The 25,447-nt window shown below is 41.4% G+C and overlaps 2 protein-coding genes across 3 annotated transcripts; both read right to left on the bottom strand.

The window, feature by feature from the left end:
• Positions 1-8,523: 8,523 nt before the first annotated feature.
• LOC110537514 (large ribosomal subunit protein uL22m) lies at positions 8,524-16,625 on the bottom strand. Of its 2 annotated transcripts, none has more exons than XM_021623615.3 (7): positions 16,311-16,625; positions 16,169-16,211; positions 15,822-15,957; positions 15,611-15,676; positions 10,268-10,345; positions 9,580-9,649; positions 8,524-8,791 (listed from the first exon to the last, which is right to left on the bottom strand). In XM_021623615.3, the coding sequence occupies exons 1-7, from the start codon at positions 16,336-16,338 to the stop codon at positions 8,583-8,585; spliced, it is 630 nt and encodes a 209-aa protein (XP_021479290.1). In that variant the 5' UTR covers positions 16,339-16,625; the 3' UTR covers positions 8,524-8,582. The 2 variants fall into 2 exon arrangements, with proteins under 2 accessions (XP_021479290.1, XP_021479289.1); XM_021623614.3 differs by having other exon boundaries at positions 15,822-15,987; positions 16,311-16,402.
• A 4,626-nt stretch (positions 16,626-21,251) lies between these two features.
• On the bottom strand, positions 21,252-25,048 carry LOC110524522 (uncharacterized). The gene is made up of 4 exons (XM_036937472.2): positions 24,308-25,048; positions 23,524-23,682; positions 21,960-22,921; positions 21,252-21,824 (listed from the first exon to the last, which is right to left on the bottom strand). Exons 3-4 carry the CDS (start codon positions 22,834-22,836, stop codon positions 21,598-21,600), a joined length of 1,104 nt encoding a protein of 367 aa, XP_036793367.1. The 5' UTR covers positions 22,837-22,921; positions 23,524-23,682; positions 24,308-25,048; the 3' UTR covers positions 21,252-21,597.
• Between the last annotated feature and the right edge of the window lie 399 nt (positions 25,049-25,447).

Below are 25,447 nucleotides of genomic sequence, written 5' to 3'. Positions count from 1 at the left end.
TTGTGCAAGTTCTCCCCCTTAAAAATATGAGAGAGGCCTGTAATTTTCACCATAGGTAAACTTCAACTATGACAGACAAAATGAGAAAGAAAATCCAGAAAATCACATTGTATGATTTTTAATGAATTTAATTGCTAATTATGGTGGAAAATAAGTATTTGGTCACCTACAAACAAGCAAGATTTCTGGCTCTCACAGACCTGTAACTTCTTCTTTGAGAGGCTCCTCTGTCCTCCACTCGTTACCTGTTTGAACTTGTTATCAGTATAAAAGACACCTGTCCACAACCTCAAACAGTCACACTCCAAACTCCACTATGGCCAAGACCAAAGAGTTGTCAAAGGACATCAGAAACAAAATTGTAGACCTGCACCAGTCTGGGAAGACTGAATCTGCAATAGGTAAGCAGCTTGGTTTGAAGAAATCAACTGTGGAAGCAATTATTAGGAAATGGAAGACATACAAGACCATTGATAATCTTCCTTGATCTGGGGCTCCACGCAAGATCTCACCCCGTGGGGTCAAAATGATCACAAAAACGGTGAGCAAAAATCCCAGAACCACACGGGGGGACCTAGTGAATGACCTGCAGAGAGCTGGGACCAAAGTAACAAAGCCTACCATCAGTAACACACTACGCCACCAGGGACTCAAATCCTGCAGTGTCAGACGTGTCCCCATGCTTAAGCCAGTACATGTCCAGGCCCGTCTGAAGTTTGCTAGAGAGCATTTGGATGATCCAGAACAAGATTGGGAGAATGTCATATGGTCAGATGAAACCAAAATATAACTTTTTGGTAAAAACTCAACTCGTGTTTGGAGGACAAAGAATGCTGAGTTGCATCCAAAGAACACCATACCTACTGTGAAGCATGGGGGTGGAAACATCATGCTTTGGGGGCTTTGGTCCCTTCTGGTCCCTTCTGCATAGGGACCAGGACGACTGATCCGTGTAAAGGAAAGAATGAATGGGGCCATGTATCGTGAGATTTTGAGTGAAAACCTCCTTGCATAAGCAAGGGCATTGAAGATGAAACGTGGCTGTGTCTTTCAGCATGACAATGATCCCAAACACACCGCCCGGGCAACGAAGGAGTGGCTTCGTAAGAAGCATTTCAAGGTCCTGGAGTGGCCTAGCCAGTCTCCAGATCTCAACCCCATAGAAAATCTTTGGAGGGAGTTGAAAGTCCGTGTTGCCCAGCAACAGCCCCAAAACATCACTGCTCTAGAGGAGATCTGTATGGAGGAATGGGCCAAAATACCAGCAACAGTGTGTGAAAACCTTGTGAAGACTTACTGAAAACGTTTGACCTCTGTCATTGCCAACAAAGGGTATATAACAAAGTATTGAGATAAACTTTTGTTATTGACCAAATACTTATTTTCCACCATAATTTGCTAATAAATTCATTAAAAATCCTACAATGTGATTTTCTGGATTTTTTTTTCTCATTTTGTCTGTCATAGTTAAAGTGTACCTATGATGAAAATTACAGGCCTCTCATCTTTTTAAGTTGGAGAACTTGCACAATTGGTGGCTGACTAAATACTTTTTTGCCCCACTGTATATACACTAATAAATCAATACCCTACCATCTAAGCCTACACTCACTAAGAATCCACCACCTTACACCACTATTTAAATATATATAGTCCTACCTCAGGCCAACAGGCTGAAAGGATGGGACACCACCACTCAACACACCCTGTAACTCTTCTGACATCAAGTCTCGTACACCCAAATACCTCTGCAGCTGCCACCACAACCTCCATTTTATGTGACTTATGGTCCATCCCTGCAGTACAGATGATAACAATTGCTATAAATGCAAAAAATCCAATCTTACTGAAGCATATATCACTTGTTGGCCTATCCCCCTCTACTGGTACAGATCTACACTCACACTACTCTCGGGATCCCTCCCCCCAATCTTCCTCTACTTTCTTCACTGCCTCAGACAACTTCTGCACTGCTCGGATCCTGGAAACCTCAACCTGCTTCTCTCGCACCGGACATTTCTGATCCCCAGCCCCATGGGCACCCTCACAATTAACACATACCACTACTTTCCCCAATACTTCACATTCCTTTGTCTCATGCCCTTCTGCACACTTCCTCACACCTAGGAACCTCCCTCCTACACACTGCTGCCACATGCCCATGAGCTTGACACCTGTAACAAGGTAATGTATTCGGCACAAAGGTTTGTAAAGAATAACTTCTATATCGTAACATCACTTTGTCAGGCAAAGACTCAACAACAAAACTCAAAAGAACACACGACTGTTTCACCACTCACGTCACAGTCTGCGTCTCACTAAACGACGAGCATCACAAACACCGGGAAACTTCCCCTTCAGTTGGTCAACTTTCACAATTACTGCTACCCCAGTAATCACTCCTTTCAATGGCACCCTTTTCTTGAGAGCAAAACAATTCACATCGCTTGTACCCATTAGTTTAATGCAGCAGAAACACAAACACTTATCACAAGCCCACTTCTGGTTACCGTCACCAATTCCACAGCACCCAACTGTTTTCACCCAGCCTGATACCACAAATGGATCAGCCAAAAGGTAAGGGTCCACTTTTTCCAAAAAGACTGATTAGCAATGAGTTGCAGCTTATGCTTGTTGAGGACCTGCGTTCAAGGCAACTAGTTAAAGTGGTCTGGTCCTCTCTCCTGAATGTGTTCATTCTTAACACCATGAAAACTGCCGACACATGTTGTGTATTCTACTGTGCTATCTCTCAACAGTAGGTTGAGACTCCGAATGATTACCCCCCCAAAAAATATAATTTGGTCAGGGCCCCTACACGCAGCACAGACTGCGTGTCAGCATTTGTTATACTGCATACATAACATCTCAGTCGTACAGTATGCAAGTCTGTGATTGTGCTGTGCTTTACTAAGGTGTGAGTGGGGATAAAAAAGAAACAGAAGCAAGAACAGCTGCTATACTTTTGGTAGTTCTGCTGAGCATTGTGCTCTGGGAACAAGGTGAGAGTCATTGGCTCTAACCTGAAATTGAGGGCACTTGTCTGCTTAAATTGGGTCCGGAAAGTGGCATTTTATTTGAAAATACACTCAAAGCCATTTGGAGCCGACATGGGCTTGGCTGGATGAAGTGACAGACAAATCAGACAGGCTGGACAGATCTGTAACATAAAGAGTGGGGAACTAAAGGGCAATTAGGAACAGCAGTGACCCAGCTCCAGGCCTCTCCTGCTCCCACAACCTGTGGCCTTTAGAAGATGGGAAAGACCTTTATATACACAGAAACTGTAAACAATTTTGTCAGAGAATGGTGGAGCGTGCTGATGGGTTGTATAAGTCAAAATATCAAGGTGAATGCCAGTCAATGGGTAACATTGGGAAACTGACTATAAAAATGTTAACAATTATCTCACTTTAGATGCAGATTAAGATACAGAGCGGTGCTCCTTTGGAGAATACACTGTCAATGCTAGACCACTTCTTCTTTAGAATAATGTTTTAAAGCATTATCAAGTCGCACCGTTTTCTAAATGCAGTCAGGCCCCTAGGACAGCCCTTTCCACACTCATAACAATCAAAGACCCAGAAGTAAATGGAGCATAGAAATGGGAGCTGGTGTGACCGGATTACACATGGGAAGATGGTTTGGTTCCTGTTGTCATCCAAAACCAGACACTGTCAGGGGAGTCCCAACTTGAAGGGGATTTGGCTGTTGGATTCAAAGAATGGAAGCAAGCCAAAATGTCTATTCAGCCACAATGATGTGCCTCCTAACAAGGTTTTCATTTTGATTCTGTGGTTGAGGGATTTCAGCAGTGCTTTGCACAGATCAAAACATAATGCAATGTCATAACGCAGTCTCATGATAAATAAGCCAAGTTTACACTCTTCCAAAACAATAATCTGCGTGCATGACCAACGTTGAAATGGAGTTTTGATCTTGCATTGTAGTTGCTAGAGTACAAAAGAATCAAATAGTTTGGTCTCTGACAATGGAAATGCCGGACCAATTCCTCGGTCTTCCTTTTCCAATTGATTAATACAGTCCATACAGTATAATAGCAAAATATATTTATTTCATTTTGTATTTTTAATAACACCAGTCTTTCAGATAGAGGATATTTTTAAACGTTCTACTAAAAATAAATGTGACGTTAACTGCAAGTGGCTCTGTAATAATACAAAATAAATATTTTATACACTACATGACCAAAAGTATATGGACACGTGCTCGTCAAGCATCAAATTCCAAAATCATGGGCATTAATATGGAGTTGGTACCACCTTTGCTACAACAACAGCCTCCACTCTTCTGGGAAGGCTTTCCACTAAATGTTGAAACATTGCTGCGGGGACTTCCTTCCATTCAGCCACAAGAGCATTAGTGGCAGTGATGTTGGGCGATTAGGCCTGGCTTGCAGTCAGTGTTCCAATTCATCCCAAAGGTGTTCGATGGGGTTACGGTCAGGATACATTTTTGTATTGACCTTGCTTTGTGCACGGGGGCACTGTCATGCTGAAACAGGAAACGGCCTTCCCCAAACTGTTGCCACAAAGCTGGAAGCACAGAATAGTCTAGAATGTCATTGTATGCTGTAGCGTTAAGATTTCCCTTCACTGGAACTAAGTGGCCAAGCCTGAACCATGAAAAACAGCCACAGACCATTTTGCCTCCTATCCACCAAACTTTACAGTTGGTACTAGGCATTCGGGCAGGTAGCATTCTCCTGGCATCCGCTAAACCCAGATTAATCTGTCAGACTGCCAGAGAAGGCATTTTCACTGCTCCAGAGTCCAATGGAGGCGAGCTTTAAACCACTCAAGCCGACGCTAGTCTTTGCGCATGGTGATCTTACGCTTGTGTGGGGCTGCTAGGCCATGGAAACCTACTTCAGTACGGAACTTGGTAGTGAGTGTTGCAACAGAGGACAGGCAATTTTTACAAAGACGCGTTCTTTGAGCTTGTGTGGCCTACCACTTCAAGGCTGAGCCGTTGTTTCTCCTACACGTTTCCATTTCACAATAACAGCATTTACAGTTGACCAGGGCAGCTCAAGAAAGGCAGAAATTTGACGAACTGACTTGTTAAAAAGGTGGCATCCTATGACGGTGCCACGTTGAAAGTCACTGAGCTCTTCAGTAAGGCCATTCTACTGCCAATGTTTGTCTTTGAGAGTGCATGGCTGTGTGCTCGATTTTATATACCTGTCAGCAACGGGTGTGGCTGAAATAGCCAAGTCCACGAATTTGAAGCAGTGTCCAAATACTTTTGAATATATACACTGCTCAAAAAAATAAAGGGAACACTAAAATAACACATCCTAGATCTGAATGAATGAAATATTCTTATTAAATAGTTTTTTCTTTACATAGTTGAATGTGCTGACAACAAAATCACACACAAATGAGCAATGGAAATCCAATTTATCAAGCCATGGAGGTCTGGATTTGGAGTCACACTCAAAATTAAACCACACTACAGGCTGATCCAACTTTGATGTAATGTCCTTAAAACAAGTCTAAATTAGGCTCAGTAGTGTGTGTGGCCTCCACGTGTCTGCTTGACCTCCCTACAACGCCTGGGCATGCTCCTAATGAGGTGGCGGATGGTCTCCCGAGGGATCTCCTCCCAGACCTGGACTAAAGCATCCGCCAACTCCTGGACAGTCTGTGGTGGATGGAGCGAGACATGATGTCCCAGACATGCTCAATTGGATTCAGGTCTGGGGAACGGACAGGCCAGTCCATAGCATCAATGCCTTCCTCTTGCAGGAACTGCTGACACACTCCAGCCACATGGGGTCTAGCATTGTCTTGCATTAGGAGGAACCCAGGGCCAACCACACCAGAATATGGTCTCACAAGGGGTCTGAGGATCTCATCTCGGTACCTAATGGCAGTCAGGCTACCTCTGGCGAGCACATGGAGGGCTGTGCAGCCCCCCCAAAGAAATGCCACCCCACACCATGACTGACCCACCGCCAAACCAGTCATGCTGGAGGATGTTGCAGGCAGCAGAATGTTCTCCACGGCGTCTCCAGACTGTCACGTCTGTCATGTGCTCAGTGTGAACCTGCTTTCATCTGTGAAGAGCACAGGGGGCCAGTGGCGAATTTGCCAATCTTGGTGTACTCTGGCAAATGCCAAACGTCCTGCACAGTGTTGGGCTGTAAGCACAACCCCCACCTGTGGACATCAGGCCCTCATACCACCTTCATGGTGTCTGTTTCTGACCATTTGAGCAGACACATGCACATTTGTGGCCTGCTGGATGTCATTTTGCAGGGCTCTGGCAGTGCTCCTCCTTGTACAAAGGCGGAGGTAGCGGTTCTGCTGCTGGGTCGTTGCCCTCCTACGGCCTCCTCCACGTCTCCTGATGTACTGGCCTGTCTCCTGGTAGCGCCTGCATGCTCTGGACACTACGCTGACAGACACAGCAAACCTTCTGGCCACAGCTCGCATTGGTGTGCCGTCCTGGATGAGCTGCACTACCTGAGCCACTTGTGTGGGTTGTAGACTCATGCTACCACTAGAGTGAAAGCACCGCCAACATTCAAAAGTGACCAAAACATCAGCCAGGAAGCATAGGAACTGAGAAGTGGTCTGTGGTCCCCACCTGCAGAACCACTCCTTTATTGGGGGTGTCTTGCTAATTGCCTATAATTTCCACCTGTTGTCTATTCCATTTGCACAACAGCATGTGAACTTTGTCAATCAGTGTTGCTTCCTAAGTGGACAGTTTGATTTCACAGAAGTGTGATTGACTTGGAGTTACATTGTGTTGTTTAAGTGTTCCCTTTATTTTTTTGAGCAGTATATATATATATATATACACACACACACACACAGTTGAAGTCAGAAGTTTACATACACCAAATACAATTAAACTCAATTTTTCACAATTCCTGACATTCAATCCTAGTGAAGATTCCCTGTCTTAGGTCAGTTAGGATCACCACTTTATTTTAAGAATGTGAAATGTCAGAATAATAGTAGAGAGAATGGTTTATTTAAGCTTTTATTTATTTCATTATATTCCCAGTGGGTCAGAAGTTTACGTACACATAGTATTTGGTAGCATTGCCTTTCAATTGTTTAACTTGGGTCAAACGTTTCAGGTAGCCTTCCACAAGCCTCCCAAAATAAGTTGGTGAATTTTTTCTCATTCCTTCTGACAGAGCTGGTGTAACTGAATCAGGTTTCTAGGCCTCCTTGCTCGCACACGCTTTTCAATTCTTCCCACAAATGTTCTATAGGATTGAGGTCAGGGCTTTATGATGGCCACTCCTATACCTTGACTTTGTTGTCCTTACGCCATTTTACCACAACTTTGGAAGTATGTTTGGTGTCATTGTCCATTTGGAAGACTAATTTGTGACCAGGCTTAAACTTCCTGACTGATGTCTTGAGATGTTGCTTCAATATATCCACATAATGTTCCTGCGTCATGATGCCATCTATTTTGTGAAGTGCACCAGTCCCTCCTGCAGCAAAGCACCCCCACAACATGATGTTGCCATCCCCGTGCTTCACGGTTGGGATGGTGTTCTTCGGCTTGCAAGCATCCCCTTTTTTCCTCCAAACATAACAATGGTCATTATGGCCAAATCATCAGACCAGAGGACATTTCTCCAAAAAGTATGATCTTTGTCCCCATGTGCAGTTGCAAACAGTAGTCAGGGTTTTTTATGGCGGTTTTGGAGCAGTGGCTTCATCCTTCCGGAGCGGCCTTTAAGGTTGTCGATATAGGACTCGTTTTACTGTGGCTATAGATACTTTTGTACCAGTTTCCTCCAGCATCTTCACAAGGTCCTTTGCTGTTGTTCTGGGATTGATTTTCACTTTTCGCACCAAAGTACGTTCATCTCTAGGAGACAGAACGCGTCTCCTTCATGAGCGGTGTGGTCACATGGTGTTTATACTTGCGTATTATGGTTTGTACAGATGAACGTGGTACCTTCAGGTGTCTGAAAATTACGCCCAAGGATGAACCAGACTTGTGGCGATCTACAATTTATTTTCTGAGTTCTGGCTGATTTCGTTTGATTTTCCCATTAAGTCAAGCAAAGAGGGACTGAGTTTGAAGGTAGGCCTTGAAATACATCAACAGGTACACCTCCAATTGACTCAAATGTCATCAGAAGCTTCTAAAGCCATGTCATTTTCTGGAATTTTCCAAGCTGTTTAAAGGCACAGTCAACTTAGTGTATGTAAACTTCTGACCCACTGGAATTCATACAGTGAAATAATCTGTCTGTCAACAATTGTTGGAAAAATTATTTGTGTTGTTTTTGTTGCATATCGACAGATTTTTCATCTTGTCGGCTCGGGGTTTGAAACTAGCAACTTTTAGGCTACTGGCCCAACGCTCTAACCACTAGGCTACATACAGCCTCTAAGAGCTTATGCTTTGACTAAAGTGTTAATGTAAACAATTAACTGCTGGGTGCGATCAAAAGCAGACAATCTCACAACAAAAACATACTACTTATCAATCCAAAATGAGAAAAGCCAGAATCGTAAAAACAATCCCACATATATGATTTATTATTACATATCAAATCACAAACAGTAATAGTTTCCCTAGAGTGCGTGGATAATGGTGCGACTCTTGAGCTGTTCAACGTACTTCTTGGCCTGGTCGAAGCCAGTCTTCTGTTCTGCCTTCGGTGGAAGCCCCTCCACCAGCTTGACAAAGTAGTGGCAGTGCACTTTATCCATGATCCCAAACATTCCTCTGCCATGGTAACGGATACGTTTCAGGTACTTCCCCTTGTTGGAGAATGATTCCGCTGAAGTGAGGGAGAAGGGGATAAAGAGTGCGTGAAAGAGTGTGTGTGTGTGACAGACATATAGAACACAATGACAAATTTCTCATTCTGGAATTGCATTTGAATGTCAAACACATCAGCATAAAGATATTTCTGTTTCCATTTGTTTATCTATAATAACCTCTGAATTACATTTGCATAAATCATACCCAGCCTCTGAAGTGAAGAAAAGTATGTATTTTCAGGCATCTAAAATTACATCCCTATTGTGATTTTTCAATAAATTTCCATTGCTTCTTCCATTTGAAAACAGTCAGGACGTGATTAGAATGCAGCATACACCCTTTTATGATCACCATCACTTTTTTCTAACCTTGTTAACAATTTACATTCAGGAATTCAATCACGCTATTTAGGGCACGCATGGGCAATTTCTGCCATACATTTTATTGTGAGAGGATTCTCACAAGATGTTATGTGTATGAAGTTGTGTATTAGAGACTATCTGCACTGACTAGTATCCACACATCCCACACACAAACACTCAGTCAACACTGCTGTTCTATTATATACCATTTATTCTACTATGTGACCGAGACACTGCCCACATATTTGTAAAAACAGTATTATTACTATGCATACTACCTCTATTACTTATTTTTTACCTGACTCTTCATTAACGTACTGCATTAAGGGAGCTAGCACACAAGCATTTTGCTGCACCTTTTATACTTGCTGTGAACTGTGTGTGAGACGAATACAATTTGATGTGTAAGATTTCAAGAAGATGTACGACAGTTGACACTTACCAACATATAAATTGGACTTGTATTCCACATTGTGATTCCTGACTGCCATCTCCTGGGCTTCCAAGAGAACCTTAGAAATACAACAACGTATCACATCATGAAAGCAAGACAGGGGCCAAAACACTGACGTGTCATACGAGTGTATTTTGTCAGCTAACTATAGAACTACTGGACATGAGCACATCACACAGACAGGTCACCCGTGATACAAATCAGTATTTGACGTCCATCCATGTCCGAGGACAACGGGAGATGATGTGGAAACACGGCCACTAGGGGCAACAGTGAGCGCTGTTACCTTCACGTAGGTTTCGGTTTTGCTAGGGCGTTATTGACGGGGATGGCAGATGGGCGCAAGCATCTGCCCCTGGTTCAAAAGGTAAGCATCTGCCCCTGGTTCAAAAGGTAAGCATCTGCCCCTGGTTCAAAAGGTAAGCATCTGCCCCTGGTTCAAAAGGTTGCATGTTCAAATCCAGTGATAAAAAGTTGTTTTTGATATTCTTGTTTTAAGACTAGGCATCAAATGCCTAAACTTAACCTTCAACACTTCGGAATTTGAGAAACATGAATGGATGTCTAATTCTAATTTGAGTCTGTGAGAGCTTGTTGCATCACAAGCCTAAATGTTGCATTGTTTTCCAAAACTAGCTAAAGCATGCTGTAGAAAGTCACATGGATTAAAACATACCTCTTTCATGATATTTGCCCCCTTTTTGTCATTGAACTCAAGCTGTGCAATGGCCTCATCAATAGTCATTCCTCTGATCTGTTGGAAGAATACAGAAGAGGAAGTCAACCAATAGCGGACGCATAAAAATGTCAGGCCCCATGCACTTAACACAAATGCCTTGTTGGCCAAGTTTGCCTTATTGTACATTGCTCTCCATTACTCTTTTTGTATTATCGTCAGCACAGTATACATGATCCCAATTTTACCTCCAAGACACTGCCGATTTGAAAAACGAAAGAGTAGATTCTGCTGATTTACTGGTGCATTGAACCATGTTGCACGCTATAGTTTAAACTCTGATAGTGCTAAAACAATGTCATATCTAAATTGACATCTTTATGCACCTTTGGCATAATACTTTATCATTTTAAAAACTGTTCAATGCACCTGTTTTTATCTCAATACCAAATCATCTTACTAACAATTAAGTACCTTACCATAATCGTTTTAAATTAAAATGGTACTAAAATAAATTCTTAGCAAAGAGCAATTTCTCAAGCAACAATTTTGGTAGGACTGTCTGAGTTGGGAGGGGAAACGGAAAACTAGCCGTTATTGGCAGAGAGGTTTGAAACTATTTCTTATTGGTCTATTAACTAATTTACCATGAGATCACCAGGCAGGCCAAAACTCCATCCCATCAAAACAGGCTGAAATTTCAGGCAGTCTTTTCAAAAAGCGCATTCACTTTCACAGTATTACGCCAACCTCAGTGTGGAAATATATATAAAAACACAGGAAAAATTGTGTTTTTGACTGCATTTAACAAAATAGCATACTTAAAAGGTCAGCCTTACATTATATTGTTTTATGACAACCAATCTATGGGACAGGCACAAGGAAGGCACTGGACAACCCACTAGGAAAGTGAAAGCAGGGAAGGCCATAGCTGTGTATACGACGATGCTATCCCTCTTGGACAACATCGTAGCGTAAAAACCCACCACATGTGCGTCACGAATCTTGAATAAGATTCTATTTGAAATGACTTGACATTTTTGCATTGGACCTTAGAGCCTACCACTGGGAATTTCAGTCAAAATATCCACAGGAAAGTATTATTCAAGGCTTTTACCCCCCCCCCCCAAAAAGGAAAAGCCGATAAATAAAATTGTTGCCAGCCAAATTGACCAGTAGAAGAAAAATAATTCCAATTGCAAATTAACACTTTTTATTCATTGATGGAAAGACCAGTCCACGGAAATACATATGGCCGTAATGCTTATCGGTAGCTTAATTAGCATAATTGTGGAATTAAATTGCCACATGTGTATTTACGTTAGGCATGTCTTTTATTTATCGCACACGCACAACATACAGACAGAGCCTGTTTTGAGCAGAATATCACCTTAGACAACACTAGAGCTGCTGCAGCGCTTCAGCTCATTGCTGCTGGAGTGCAACATGTGCTTTTATAAGACCAGTCACTGCGCAATATTTCTAAAATGCAATTGTGTGTTAAACTTGGGATGGCCACAATTAAAAAGAGTTACCTTTTTTTTAATTAAAATTGAAGTGCCACTCCCATTAGACATTCAAGTGCATAGGGAACCGTAGACAAGCTATAAGAGATGCTCAGTAATTTCCTCCATATATAGCACAACGAGGAAAGTATTCAGAACCCTTCCCCTTTGTTATAGCCGAACTCTAAAATGGATCAAATAAAACGTTCTCAATCTATACACAATACTTCATGACAAAGAGAAAACAAGGTAAGAATCATTTGCAAATGTATTAAAAATAAAAAACAGAAATACCTTATTTAAGTGTTCAGACCTTTTGCTATGAGATTTGAAATTGAGCTCAGGTGCATCCTGTTTCCATTGATCATCTTTCTACAACTTGATTGCAGCATTGAAGGTCCCCAAGAACATTGTGGCCTCCATCATTCTTAAATGGAAGAAGTTTGGAACCAACAAGACTCTTCCTAGAGCTGGCCGCCGGGTGAAAATGCAAAATCAGGGGAGAAGGGCCTTGGTCAGGAAGGTGACCAAGAACCCGATGGCCACTGACAGAGCTCCAGAGTTTCTTTGTGGAGATGGGAGAACCTTCCAGAAGGACAACCATCTCTGAAGCACTCCACCAATCAGGCCTTTTATGGTAGAGTGGATAGATGGAAGTCACTCAGTAAAAGGAACATGACAAGCTGCTTGGAGTTTGCCAAAAGGCACCTAAAGGACTCTCCGACCATGAGAAACAACATTCTCTGGTCTGATGAAACCAAGATTGAACTCTTTAGCCTGAATAAGCATCACATCTGGAAGAAACCTGGCACCATCCTTACGGTGAAGCATGGTGGTGGCAGCATCATGCTGTGGGGATGTTTTTCAGTCTGTTTTAGTCAGGTTTGAGGGAAAGATGAATGGAGCAAAGTACAGAGATTCATGAAAACCTGCTCAGGACCTCAGACTGAACAACGACCCTATGCACACAGCCAAGACAACACAGGATTGGTATCGGGACAAGTCTCTGAATGTTCCAGCCAGAGCCCGGACTTGAACATGATCGAACATCTCTGGAGACCTGAAAATAGCTGTGCAGCAACGCTCCCCATAAAAACTGACAGAGCTTGAGAGGATCTGCAGAGAAGAATGGGATAAAAAAAAATAAAAAAAACAATCCTCAAATACAGGTCGACCGATTATGATTTTTCAACGCAGATAGCGATACCGATTATTGGAGGACCAAAAAGGTCGATACCAATTAATCGGGCAATTTTTTTATTTGTAATAATGACAATTACAACAATACTGAATTAACACCTATTTTACCTTAATATAAAACATAAATAAAATCAATTTAGCCTCAAATAAATAATGAAACAAGTTCAATTTGGTTTACATAATGCAAAAACAAAGTGTTGGAGAAGAAAGTAATATGTGCCATGTAAAAATGTGTGCCATGTAAAAAAGCTAACGTTTAAGTTCCTTGCTCAGAACATGAGAACATATGAAAGTTGGTGGTTCCTTTTAACATGAGACTTCAATATTCCAAGGTAAGAGGTTTAGTATTTATAGGACTATTTCTCTCTATACCATTTGTATTTCATATACCTTTGACTATTGAATGTTCTTATAGGCACTATAGTATTGCCAGTGTAACAGTATAGCTTCCATCCCCCTCCTCTCCCCTACCTGGGCTCGAACCAGGAACACATCGACAACAGCCACACTCAAAGCATCGTTACCCATCGCTCCACAAAAGCGGCGGCCCTTGCAGCGCAAGGGGAATAACTACTCCAAATCTAAAAGCGAGTGACGTTTGAAACAGTATTAGCGCACACCCAGCTAACTAGGTAGCCATTTCACATTGGTTACACCAGCCATTAGGCTGATAGGCTTGAAGTCATAAACAGCGCTGTGCTTGCGAAGAGCTGCTGGCAAAACACACGAAAGTGCTGTTTGAATGAATGATTACGGGCCTGCTGCTCAGTCAGACTGCTCTATCAAATCAGACTTAATTCTAACATAATAACACACAGAAATACGAAATATGATCGAATCCGGAAACTATCATTTCGAAAACAAAACGTTTATTATTTCAGTGTAATACGGAAGGAACCGTTCTGTATTTTTTTTTTTCAATTTAATGGGTGGCATCCCCAAGTCTAAATATTATTGTTACATTGCACAACCTTCAATGTATGTCATAATTATGTACAATTCTGGCAAATTAGTTTGCAATAAGCCAGGCAGCCCAAACTGTTGCATATACCCTGACTCTGCATGCAATGAACGCAAGAGAAATGACACAATTTCACCTGGTTAATATTGCCTGCTAAACTGGATTAGTAGTTATAACTAGTGATTATGATTGATTGTTTTTTATAAGATAAGTTTAATGCTAGCTAGCAATTTACCTTGGCTTCGACTGCGTTCGCATAACTGGCAGGCTACTCGTGGAGTGCAATGGTTAGAGTGTTGGACTAGTTAACTGTGCAGTTGCAAGATTGGAACCCCTGAGCTGACAAGGTGAAAGAACAAGGCAGTTAACCCACAGTTCCTAGGCAGTCATTGAAAATAAGAATGTGTTCTTAACAGACTTGCCTAGTTAAATAAAAGGTATAAAAAATAAAAATATTTTCCTTTATAATCGGAAATCGGCGCCCAAAAATACCGATTTCTGATTGTTATGAAAACTTGAAATCGGCCCTAATTAATCGGCCGACCTCTAATCTGAATAGTTATGTAAGTGGTTTTTATAAATGACTGTTTCATGACTACTGATCAATTCATGTATATATTTATAATTAGGAGGTTATCCGTTTGAAAACCTTTTTATTTTTGTAATAATGTATTGTATTGGTTTTTGTGGCTTCCAACCACACCTGCACACCATTTCTTTGTATTATCTGTATTGCTGTCCATCACTCGATTTCTTTGTTTCAAATAAACTTTAATTGACCAGAAGCCAAAGGCACAATCCTAGTCATATTAGCAACACATCCTAGTTGTTTCATCTTTAGATTCCCCCTCTTTCAAAGATCTTAGTCGAGATTTTGATCTCTGTTACATATGGAACCACATCAGGTACGCCCGTTTAGGTGTTTTTGCACAAATTGCATTTTGGCAAATGTTTTATTGGATGCTTCATTAAAAGGAATTGCATATACAACCTAAACAGGACCTTCAAATCAAATGTTTTGGATGGATGGAGTTTGGCTTGCCTGGTGACATTAGTCAGTATAAGTTAATATAGCCCAATAAAGAGTTCCAAACCCCTCTTCCAATAACAGCTTGTTTTCAGATTACATATCCCTCCCCAGTCAGACCACTCCCAGACAGTCATAGCTTGAGAAATTATTTTTTGCAACAAAATGTTTTGTTTCTTTCTGATTATTTTAATGGAAAACTATTACAGTAAGGTCCTCAACTGAAATTAGATAAATTATTTGATAGAGAAAATGGCTGCATTAGGCCTTTAAACAGACTTTTCAAACGTGGGTCTGCTGCATATGCCTGAAATTACATCCTCTCTGCTCCACCTCATGTCAAGATAAAAGTCCTGCATGTGTGCAAGCGTATTGAATTAAATTGATTGGTGCATGCGTGGCAAAAAATACAAAAAAACTGCCGATGCTCTACTTTACAAGACCTTAGTAAACCATGGCTCTCTCTGAGGAGAGCCATGGTGAACTCGTTATGTTTCCAAGAGGGACAAGAAGATTAAGTAAAGAAAGTACATTTATGAGATTTTGAATATAGCATCTAAAGAGTAAGAATATGCAGTAAAAATCTGTTGTCTAGAGCTATCTGGAAGGTGTTCAACATGTTGCTTTTACATTCAAACCTTTGCACTCACCATATTTGCTAGATACCACATCTTGTCCTTGCTGTACTTGATTTGCCTCCTGCAGTGGTGCACCTCCTGTGAAATAAATATATTGGTCTGTATTTAGTATATCGCAACAACTGAAAACAATAAAATGGTCAGATATGGAATGATTTCCATCGGAATACATGTTTTATTTAACCATAACTACTGTATGTATCACTTGGTTGTTGGAACTCACTGCAGGTCTTCGTGCTTCATCAGGCTGCTGTGGTGGGAACATTTGCAGGTTCTTCCTGTCCCAGTTCTTGTTGACATCTAATGCGGCGCTGGTGTGGATGCAGGGGAGCTTCTGGGTTTTACCAAAGGCAAATAGCCTGGATAGAGAAGAGAACTTCGCTAAGAAGCTAACGTTAGCTAGCTAACGTTTGAGAAGTTATAGACAGAAAGAGGTGCAATACAAAAAATCTGGCAAATACTTGTAATAGGTAAAATTATGGAAGTTGTAAGCACATATATAACTTCACTGCTTGATTTGTCCTTCACTGAAATTACAGCGCTGTTAACTCGTGTGCTGGTTCTCCTTACCTTGAGCGTATCTGCCCAGCAACACTCGTGAGTAGTGTGAACCCTATGAAAACATATCCCATGTTTAGTTCATTCTATACTTTAGAAGAGGTAGAGAATGAAATAGACACTGGCATTTCAAGTAAAATACTATTAAACTTACCACCGCCTACCGTTACGGAGGTCGCCATGTTGAATGTATGACGTCGTCCACACGTTCTGCTTTACGGCAAGTGCACGCGAGACTGTCGTCGCTACTTACCACAACCACACATTCATAAACTCCGCCTATTTCTAAAATGTATTTTCTTAAAATCTGATTTTAAACCTAACCTTAACACACTGCTAAACTTATGCCTAACCATAACTTTAAATTACAACTAAAAAGCAATTTTCTGTTTTTATAATTTTTTGGTCTAAGGTAACTAGTGGAAATGCAAAGATGTTGGTACTCCTTCTCAGGGCTCCGTCGCCTATCTTCTTCTTGAAATTTGTATTGGCAGATCGCAACCAACTAAAAGGTGCATACACCGTCATCTACTGTACTGAAGTGTGTGGCCGATAACGGGCTCCCTATTAATATATGTATCTTATTTAGCACTATGTTTCTGCCTACTGTACTGGAGTGTGAATTCATTACACTTTATGACACAAAAAGGGAAGGGACAAAGGACTGGAAAAGGAAAAAAGGGAATGGACAAAGAACTGGAAAATGAAGCAAAATTGCCCTACCAACACCCATTAAAACCTTGCCACTAACACACCTTGTATCTCTTCTGCAGTAAAATCTCATACACCCAAGTATTTCTCTGTAGCTACCACCACAACATCTACTTTCCATTGTTTCAGTTCCATTTCTGCGGTACAGTTGATAACCATGGCTATGAACGCTCAGAAAGCAACCTTACTGGCGCACACGTTATTCCTATCACTCTATTAGCCCGGTTTACTCACAGGGAGCCTCTTAGGATCCCTAGCCCTGGACCCATCTTTCTCTCTTCACTTCCTCAGCATATGAGGCTATTTATATACTAGATCTACACTGTAAAAATAATCTAGACACTATCTTCCATTTCTTTTAGACTAGCATTTGGCTTTCAACAACAAAGATTTGTAATAACCTTGTTGTCTGTCTCTCCAACATTTGCAACATTGTTTCAATACTGAAATTCGATCTCCACTGGTAATGAATGTGTCAGGGTTCGGGACGAGACAGACAGGCTGGCAGCTTTTCTCATCCAGTCGAAATCATGACTCAGGATCATTTTATGGATATACACAAAGAAATGTCAATAGAAAAACATGAAATGCAGCTTCAGTTTCAAGTGATTGTGTTAGCTGTGTAGTTGGCTATCTTTTCTGAACAGTGGCCTGGTGAGAGAGCAAATGTTCTATGCCAGACAAAATTTCACATCATTAGCTCATTGTAATGGATGTACCCCACAAAAATCACTAGAAAACAGCTTAAACAAATGCAAAAACAGCTACGTTGCTGTTATTTTGGCTGTACTGTTCGACGTGACAGTGTTAGCCAAAGTTGGCTAACTAGCAAGCAAGGGATAAGAACGTTGCCAGCCAACAAGGCAACAGAACATTTAGATCAAAGGACTGGATCGAGTCCATAGATTTAGAACGAAAGACTTAGTGCGCGTTCGTAAATTCACTCTGGCTATCTATTCCGATTTTAGAGCACCCTCGTCTGAGTGTGCCAGAGAGCAGAATAACTAATGAATTTCCAAACGCTCAACACCCATTGAATATGACCGGTGCCAGTAAACGTTGGGCAAAAACAGTGTAATTAAATTGTTGCCAGTATTACAGTTATAGTCACCAACGCGCTGGATAACATGAACATTTGATTCCATTCCAGCCATTACAATGAGCCCATCCTCCTATAGCGCCTCCCACCAGCCTCCTCTGGTGAGTCCACTGTAAGTAAGAAGGGGAAACTGTAGTTAAACAACAGGAGGTCAAAACCTGAGAATTTTACCTGGTGTTGATAGTGTTAGTGTATATTTTCCAAACTATTGGAAGGAGAGACAAGGAAGATGTGTCTATCCTTGGCATCAGATGAACACATCATCCACATCTCTCCCTTCACCAGCTGGTTTTGAAGCATGAGTAAGTGAGGTATTGCTGCCCCGCAGGAGAAGGAAGGTAGAAACACATTGTTCTAAGAACGTTCAAATGACCTCATAAACGGGCCGCCCCCAGGTGGTGAGGGTAGGTAACAACATCTCCACCCCGCTGATCCTCAACACTGGGGCCCCACAAGGGTGCGTTCTGAGCCCTCTCCTGTACTCCCTGTTCACACACAACTGCGTGGCCATGCACGCCTCCAACTCAATCATCAAGTTTGTGGACAACACTACAGTGGTAGGCTTGATTACCAACAACGACGAGACGGCCTACAGGGAGGAGGTGAGGGCCCTCAGAGTTTGGTGTCAGGAAAATAACCTCACACTCAACATCAACAAAACAAAGGAGATGATTGTGGACTTCAGGAAACAGCAGAGGGAGCACCCCCCTATCCACATCGATGGGACAGTTGTGGAGAGGTTAGTAAGTTTTAAGTTCCTCGGCATACACATCACAGACAAACTGAATTGGTCCACCCACACAGACAGCATCGTCAAAAAAGGCGCAGCAGAGCCTCTTCAACCTCAGGAAGCTGAAAAAATTTGTCTTGTCACCAAAAGCACTCACAAACTTCTACAGATGCACAATCGAGAGCATCCTGTCTGGCTGTATCACCGCCTGGTACGGCAACTGCTCTGCTCACAACCGTAAGGCTCTCCAGAGGGTAGTGAGGTCTGCACAACGCATCACCGGGGGCAAACTACCTGCCCTCCAGGACACCTACACCACCCGATGTCACAGGAAGGCCATAAAGATCATCAAGGACAACAACCACCCGAGCCACTGCCTGTTCACCCCTCATATGTAAATGCTGTACTCGATACCATCTAGTGCATCTTGCCTATGCCGTTCTGTACCATCACTCATTCATATCTTTATGTACATATTCTTTATCCCTTTACACTTGTGTGTATAAGGTAGTAGTTTTGGAATTGTTAGGTTAGATTACTCGTTGGTTATTACTGCATTGTCGGAACTAGAAGCACAAGCATTTCGCTACACTCGCATTAACATTTTCTAACCATGTGTATGTGACAAATACATTTGATTTGATTTGATATTTGATTTGATAAAAACATGTGTTTTTGGTGAATTAGAACATTTACGTAACATTCCCCTGTGGTTCCTGTTTGGTTGTTGGAAGGAAAAAAGTTATCGGAACATTGCATATCTAAGAGCCATATCGGATCATACTGCCTAAAGAGGAGATAAGGTGTGTGTGGAGGTGAGTGCACATCATTTTGTAAATAGTTAACTGCCCCCCCCCCCCCAAAAAAAAAAAAACAACATGTTTTGAAATCTCGTTTACAATTTATTTACAAGATAAATGGTCACGTGACACCTTAACCATAACAACTGTTAACAGTTGGGGAAATGGCTGCTAGGCAGTTTAGCTTGTTTCAAGTACTGCTAACATTACTATTTTCATAGGTAAGGAGTCAGAGAAACATACTAAAACTACACCACGTGTTTTTATGAACATGTTAGGGGGTAGCATAGTTATTCTTGAGCGTGTTGTGTATGCAGAATTTTTTTTATCCGTACATTAGCTAGCTTAGCTAGCATGTTCTCCAGCTGCATTGGCTGCTACCTGGGTCTGACCATAAAAACAATTTTAAAAACTTGTTGCTTCCATGGAGAGGGACAAAGGTCTGATAACCCTCTTGCTATGTCATAACTTGGGTTATAATTTTTAGGTATTTCGAAACGGATGACGATAGATTTGATTTCTTGAATGAATAAGCAACTTGGCTAGTACCTGATGGTAACCAAGTCACATGAACCGTCATGTAAATAAGGAAGTTCATTTAATGAAATAGTTGCATTCCAGGGAGACATAAGAGATTGTAACATTCTCTGTTTCACGGAAACATGGCTCTCTCGGGATATGTTGTCGGAATCGGTTCAGCCACCGGGCTTCTCCATGCATCGCGCCGACAGAGTTAAACACCTCTCTGGGAAGAGGAAGGGCAGGGGTGTATGCTTCATGACTAACGACTCATGGTGTAAGCATAACAACATACAGGAACTCAAGCTCACTCGACCTATGTTTCCTTACAATCAAATACCGGATATTTTACTTAACAAGAGAATTCTCATCAGTTGAACCCTACAGACGAAGAACCATATATGTGACAATTTTTCCATTTTAAGATAATCAGTTATTTTTATATTATTAATTGTGTGTACCACATTAGGTGTTTTATGGTTGAGAAATAATTCACCATACCCATATCTTCCAACAACAATTTATATTTTTTTGATATTTCAAATAATATTTTTTTTATTGCCGTTTTAATTTTTAGAATGTGGAAGAACAGAATATCTCCAGTGATGATTTCAGTTTGTGGAAGAACAGTATATGTGACATTTTGCATGACTCTTGTAAGATGTCCTTTTTTAACACCTGATATGATTTTTTAAGTACTTTCAAGTACATATGCCCTTCATGTAAATAACTTAAATGCAATATGCAGTTAATTCATTTGTATGAAGGTTCATTTAAAGGTGGTCTATCAACTTTAGCAATGATGACTTTTCTTAAAAGTTGAGTCATGAAATCTTAGTCTCATTTAAAATGAAGCCCTCAATGTGAACATACCATAGAACTACCAAAATAGAATACAATTAAATTAATTCAATCAAAACAAGCACAACTTGTAAATATCAAATAGGGATAAATGTGATGTGCCAATATGCATGTCCATTATGCAGGTCCCGAAGGTCAATATTACAAAACGTTCAGAAAACCATTCTCTTTGTGTTTAACACTATGATCAGCAATTAAGTTGTGAATTGCGTTAAACCCATGCTAAAGGCAAGAAATGTCCTTCTGCACTGAGGTGACAGCAGTAAATAAGTATTAACTGCTTAGAGTTAATGCTAAATGTGGTGACAGAGAGATAGTGTTTTTGTAATGAATAAAAAAAGGGAATCAAGATCAAATGAATACGCACATGCTGTATGTGATGACTTATTTGTTTTTAATTCATTCAGATTAAAAAAGGTTCAAATGATCACACAAAATAATTATCAACAGAACACATTGTACATAACATTTTCTACACTAGGAACAACATCTTAAAATTAAATGAATTCAATATGTTGTGCTGGTTCAAATCATACACAAATTGATTCACATAGAAAACACCTACGATACATTTAATTTCCTACAATAGGGGTGACATGTCTTCTGAAATGTATACAGATTCAACATACTACAGTATACAGGTTCAGGGGATCATAAACTCACAGAAAAACGTTTAATTATGTAGCTTGGTGTAACAACAAATTATTCACTCTGCAGTGATTCATAAAAAGAGTGTGCAGCAGCTGGCAAGTAGTTGAGCATGGTCATCAGATCTTGGTACTTGTTTTTTTTTGATGGGCAGAGGACTCTCATATGCTCTAGGGTAGTGGCTTGCAAAATAGGGAGGTTGAGGTGTAGCTCCTTGTTTTGGTTTGGAGATCAGCCACGACTTCCATCCCTCAAATAGACTGTGGCTCTGTTTGGCGTACAGATTCCAAGGATCCTCAACTGAAATTAGAACAGAAACATTTTAAGTTCCTGACATCAATAACAACTTTCACAGTCAAGCATTAGGATATTTTATTGTTAGAACAACATGTTGCATGTTGATGGGATGTTAGTAAACTATTCTCTGTGCAATACCTGTGACTTTTAACCACCTCACTGAGGTGATCTGTAGTCCAGCTGGTCGCTTGAGGACAGAATCTGGGAGGTGCCTGAAGTCTTCACATTGCATCCTCATCACCTTGAATGGTTTTGCTGGTTGTGCTTCAAGTATCATCTTTGAAACATCATCAGGTGTATGAAGGACTGACACCTTGCGCCTCTTCTCGTTGGTGGCAAAAGATCGATCACAAGGAAGAAAAGAATGACCAGAGACCATGAACTTCTGCTCAACTTGGGTAAAGTAACCCATAGAGACGAGCATCGACATCAGATTGAGCATCCGCCAGTTGTTATTCTGCCCACAGCATCTGTCACTGAATATGATCAACTTGCACACCTCTGGTTTGGTGAGTGGCGTGAATTTTGTCTTCACCCACTTCATTATGCAGCTTGCCACCTCAATGGACCCTCGGTGTGCAATCCCCTCATGCCAAACACACATGTATGCAGGATCTTCTTTTCCAAGTTCCTGGATGCAAAAGTTAAAATTTGACAGCTGCCGCTGGTAGTAGACATTGGAGTGGGTCAGATTAGGGGTGTACATCACCCCCTTTAGATCCACAGAAATGACATGGCAGTCAGCATTGGCTTTAGCCCACTCAGTGTCACTTTGAAGCTGTGTGTAGGCCTTTTTGGCTTTTCGATGGTGTAACTTCATCTTAGTGAAGAATGCGTCACATTTGCCACAGGTGTCACTCCTGGGTTGGCCGAAATTGAGACTCTGCTGTTTGAAAATGTCCCTATAAACCCAGAATTTTGCAGATGATGTGGTATTATTCTCTTTGTAGAGTCGGTACATTCGCAACAAATTCAGATCAGGGCTGAGGTATTCTCTGTGTACATCCCCCTTCATCCGTGAGTAGTGGTTCTGGGTTCTTGGGAAAGATAGAATGTGCTCCTTGATGCCCTCTTTCACTGTAGCATGTATCCGATGTAGCCTGTAAGGAGACAACAAGGTGTTGTTAAACTTGTATTCTCTCAATGGTCTAGGCACCTGCCTTAGAGTGCAACTGTGTCGCTATAACCGGGGTACAAATCCCGGTCACGCCATTGCCGTTTGTGGCCGGGGGTCCTGTAGGGCGGCGAGAATTAGGCCAGTGCTGTCCGGTGGGAGGGGGAAGGTAATCGGCACTCAGTCCTCAATGCTCAGGTGGTAGTTGGACAGCTTAGTTACCATCATTTTGTTTAAAAGTAATAAACATTTTTATATTTTTGTTTCAGAATTCGCTATTCATCCATTCGATACTCTATGTTAATGTTTAGAAGATTGTTTAGAGCACTGCTACAGTGAAATAATCCAGGCTGGAATCCATAGCGCATTACCTATTGCTATGCTTCCCTCTTCCATCTTCTAAAGGAGACCTAGCCTCAGTAGCCTGATCTGGAGACCCTGCAACCTCACCTACCTCAGCTAACTTTTCCAGAATAACCTGACCAAAACAATTACATTTCAATTAGCAGGTTATTAAAAACTAGTACAGAGACTACAATATGTTTGTAATTGATATTCATATAGACATTAATTCATATTTTCACTTGCCTGAAGACGGCGGCTGTTGGTTAGCTGGAACACAGACATGAAAGTAACCTTGCACACATTCAATCTCTGGCCTGCTTGCTGTACACGGTATTTGAAGGTTTGTTTCCGTCGTTTGTTGTCCTTTGTATCCTCAGGTTTACGTCTCCGTTTCACCTCATGCTGCAATAAAAATTGACAATGATGAATTCAGAATTTAATATACTGTAGCACATTCAGGATATTGCTTGATCAGGACCTCCATCTTTCACACACTCCCAATCTATACACAGAATGAGTTTGTATTGCACCATTGTGTAACACAGCACTTTTAGAGTTAACGTTAATGTACGTATCATTACTGTCAAAGTTAAACTATGCAAGTGTTCAATATAGCTATTATAATAATAGGCGTTTTGTCTTATTTCTAACCTGTTCTAAGCCGGAGAGAATCAACGCTTGTTGTTTCTCGTATGGGACAGTATAGAACCTGTTGAACAGATGCACTTTGCGTTCATCAGTCAACTTTCCACAATCCTTTCTGCACGTCGTGCAGGATACAGTGTAACTAGCTAGCTACTGTAGCCATGTCGAATCATCCGGTGGACGGAGAAAAAGTAGCTAGCTATGTTTCTTCTATAATCTAGCAATAACATTTGTAACGATAATGTATGAGTTAGTAGCCAACGAACTTTAGCTAATATGTTTTCTCTATAGTTACAAATTAGACAACCCAGAACATTAATGTTAGTTACTGTACTATATAGCTAGCTAGCATGATTGTTTGATATACGGTTCTTCCACATACCTCTTTTGGACAGCTTTTCCCAGTTTTTTCTTGACCGTTACGATTTGTATAGGGTTTTCCCGCATCCCGTAAGATCTTCCTTTGCCTGTCTTTCCATTCTTTTAGTTTTGTTTTACGTTTCTTTCCCACATTTCTGCGATTTTCATCAGCAACAGAAATGTTGTGCGCTTGTTCGTCCATTCGGAGTGGTGCACATAAACGGTTATTCCACGAGAGCCTATCTTTAAATTTAAAATTATTGTTAATTAGCGCATGGAAAGCTTGTGAAACCGGTTCACTATAGAAAAATGGTGTCCAATAATGATTTTTCATGTATATCTCTTTTTTTTTTTAAATGTCACATATATGGTTCTTCGTCTGTAGGATTCAGTTATAGTCACAGCTGTGTACATTCCCCCTCAAGCAGACACCAAGATGGCCATCAAGGAACTTCACTGGACTACATGGAAACTGGAAACCATATATCCTGAAGCTGCATTTATTATAGCTGGGGATTTTAACAAAGCACATTTGAGAACAAGGCTACCTAAAATCTACCAGCATATTGATTGCGCTACGCACTTGGGAAAAATCCTCATCCAATGCTGCTCTAACTTCCGCAATGCATACAAAGCCTTCCCCCGCGCTCCCTTCGGCAAATCCAACCATGACGCCATCTTGCTCCTATCGTCTTATAGACAGAATCTCAAACAGGATGTACCAGTGACGAGAACCATCCACGCACATTGCCCTATCCCATCTGGACAAAATTAATACCTATGTAAGAATGCTGTTCATTGGCTAAAGCTCAGCATTCAACACCATACTACCCTCCAAGCTCATCATCAAGCTGGAGGCCCTGGGTCTCCACCCCACCCTGTGCAATTGGGTCCTGGACTTTCTGACGGGCCGCCCCCCCCCCCCCCCCCCCCCCCCCCCCAGGTGGTAAAGGTAGGAAACAATATCTCCACTTCTCTGACCCTCAACATTGGGGCCCCACAAGGATGCTTGCTCAGCCCCCTCCTGTACTCCCTGTTCACCCACGACTGCGTGGCCATGCACGCCTCCAACTCTATCATCAAGTTTGCAGATGACACAACAGTAGTGGGCTTGACTACCAACAACAACGAGACAACCTACAGGGAGGAAGTGAGGGCACTC

Source organism: Oncorhynchus mykiss, chromosome 12, assembly GCF_057628025.1.
Source record: "Oncorhynchus mykiss isolate SJ-2025 chromosome 12, ASM5762802v1, whole genome shotgun sequence".
Lineage (NCBI taxonomy): Eukaryota > Metazoa > Chordata > Actinopteri > Salmoniformes > Salmonidae > Oncorhynchus > Oncorhynchus mykiss.
The sequence above is the reverse complement of the archived record's forward strand: the minus strand, read 5'-3'. Positions and strand labels throughout refer to the sequence as shown.

What these genes read in the sequence shown, in the direction of transcription:
- LOC110537514 (XM_021623614.3), bottom strand. Translation starts at nt 16,338, where the DNA reads ATGGCGACCTCCGTAACGGTAGGCGGTG. An exon ending in GCTGGGCAGATACGCTCAAG is followed by an intron (nt 15,988 to 16,168) that starts GTAAGGAGAACC and finishes AGCTAACGTTAG; the next exon opens with CTTCTTAGCGAAGTTCTCTT. An exon ending in TGTGGTATCTAGCAAATATG is followed by an intron (nt 10,346 to 15,610) that starts GTGAGTGCAAAG and finishes TTCTTCCAACAG; the next exon opens with ATCAGAGGAATGACTATTGA.
- LOC110524522 (XM_036937472.2), bottom strand. Translation starts at nt 22,836, where the DNA reads ATGAAGGGGGATGTACACAGAGAATACCTCAGCCCTGATCTGAATTTG. An exon ending in GAGGTGGTTAAAAGTCACAG is followed by an intron (nt 21,825 to 21,959) that starts GTATTGCACAGA and finishes TTCTAATTTCAG; the next exon opens with TTGAGGATCCTTGGAATCTG.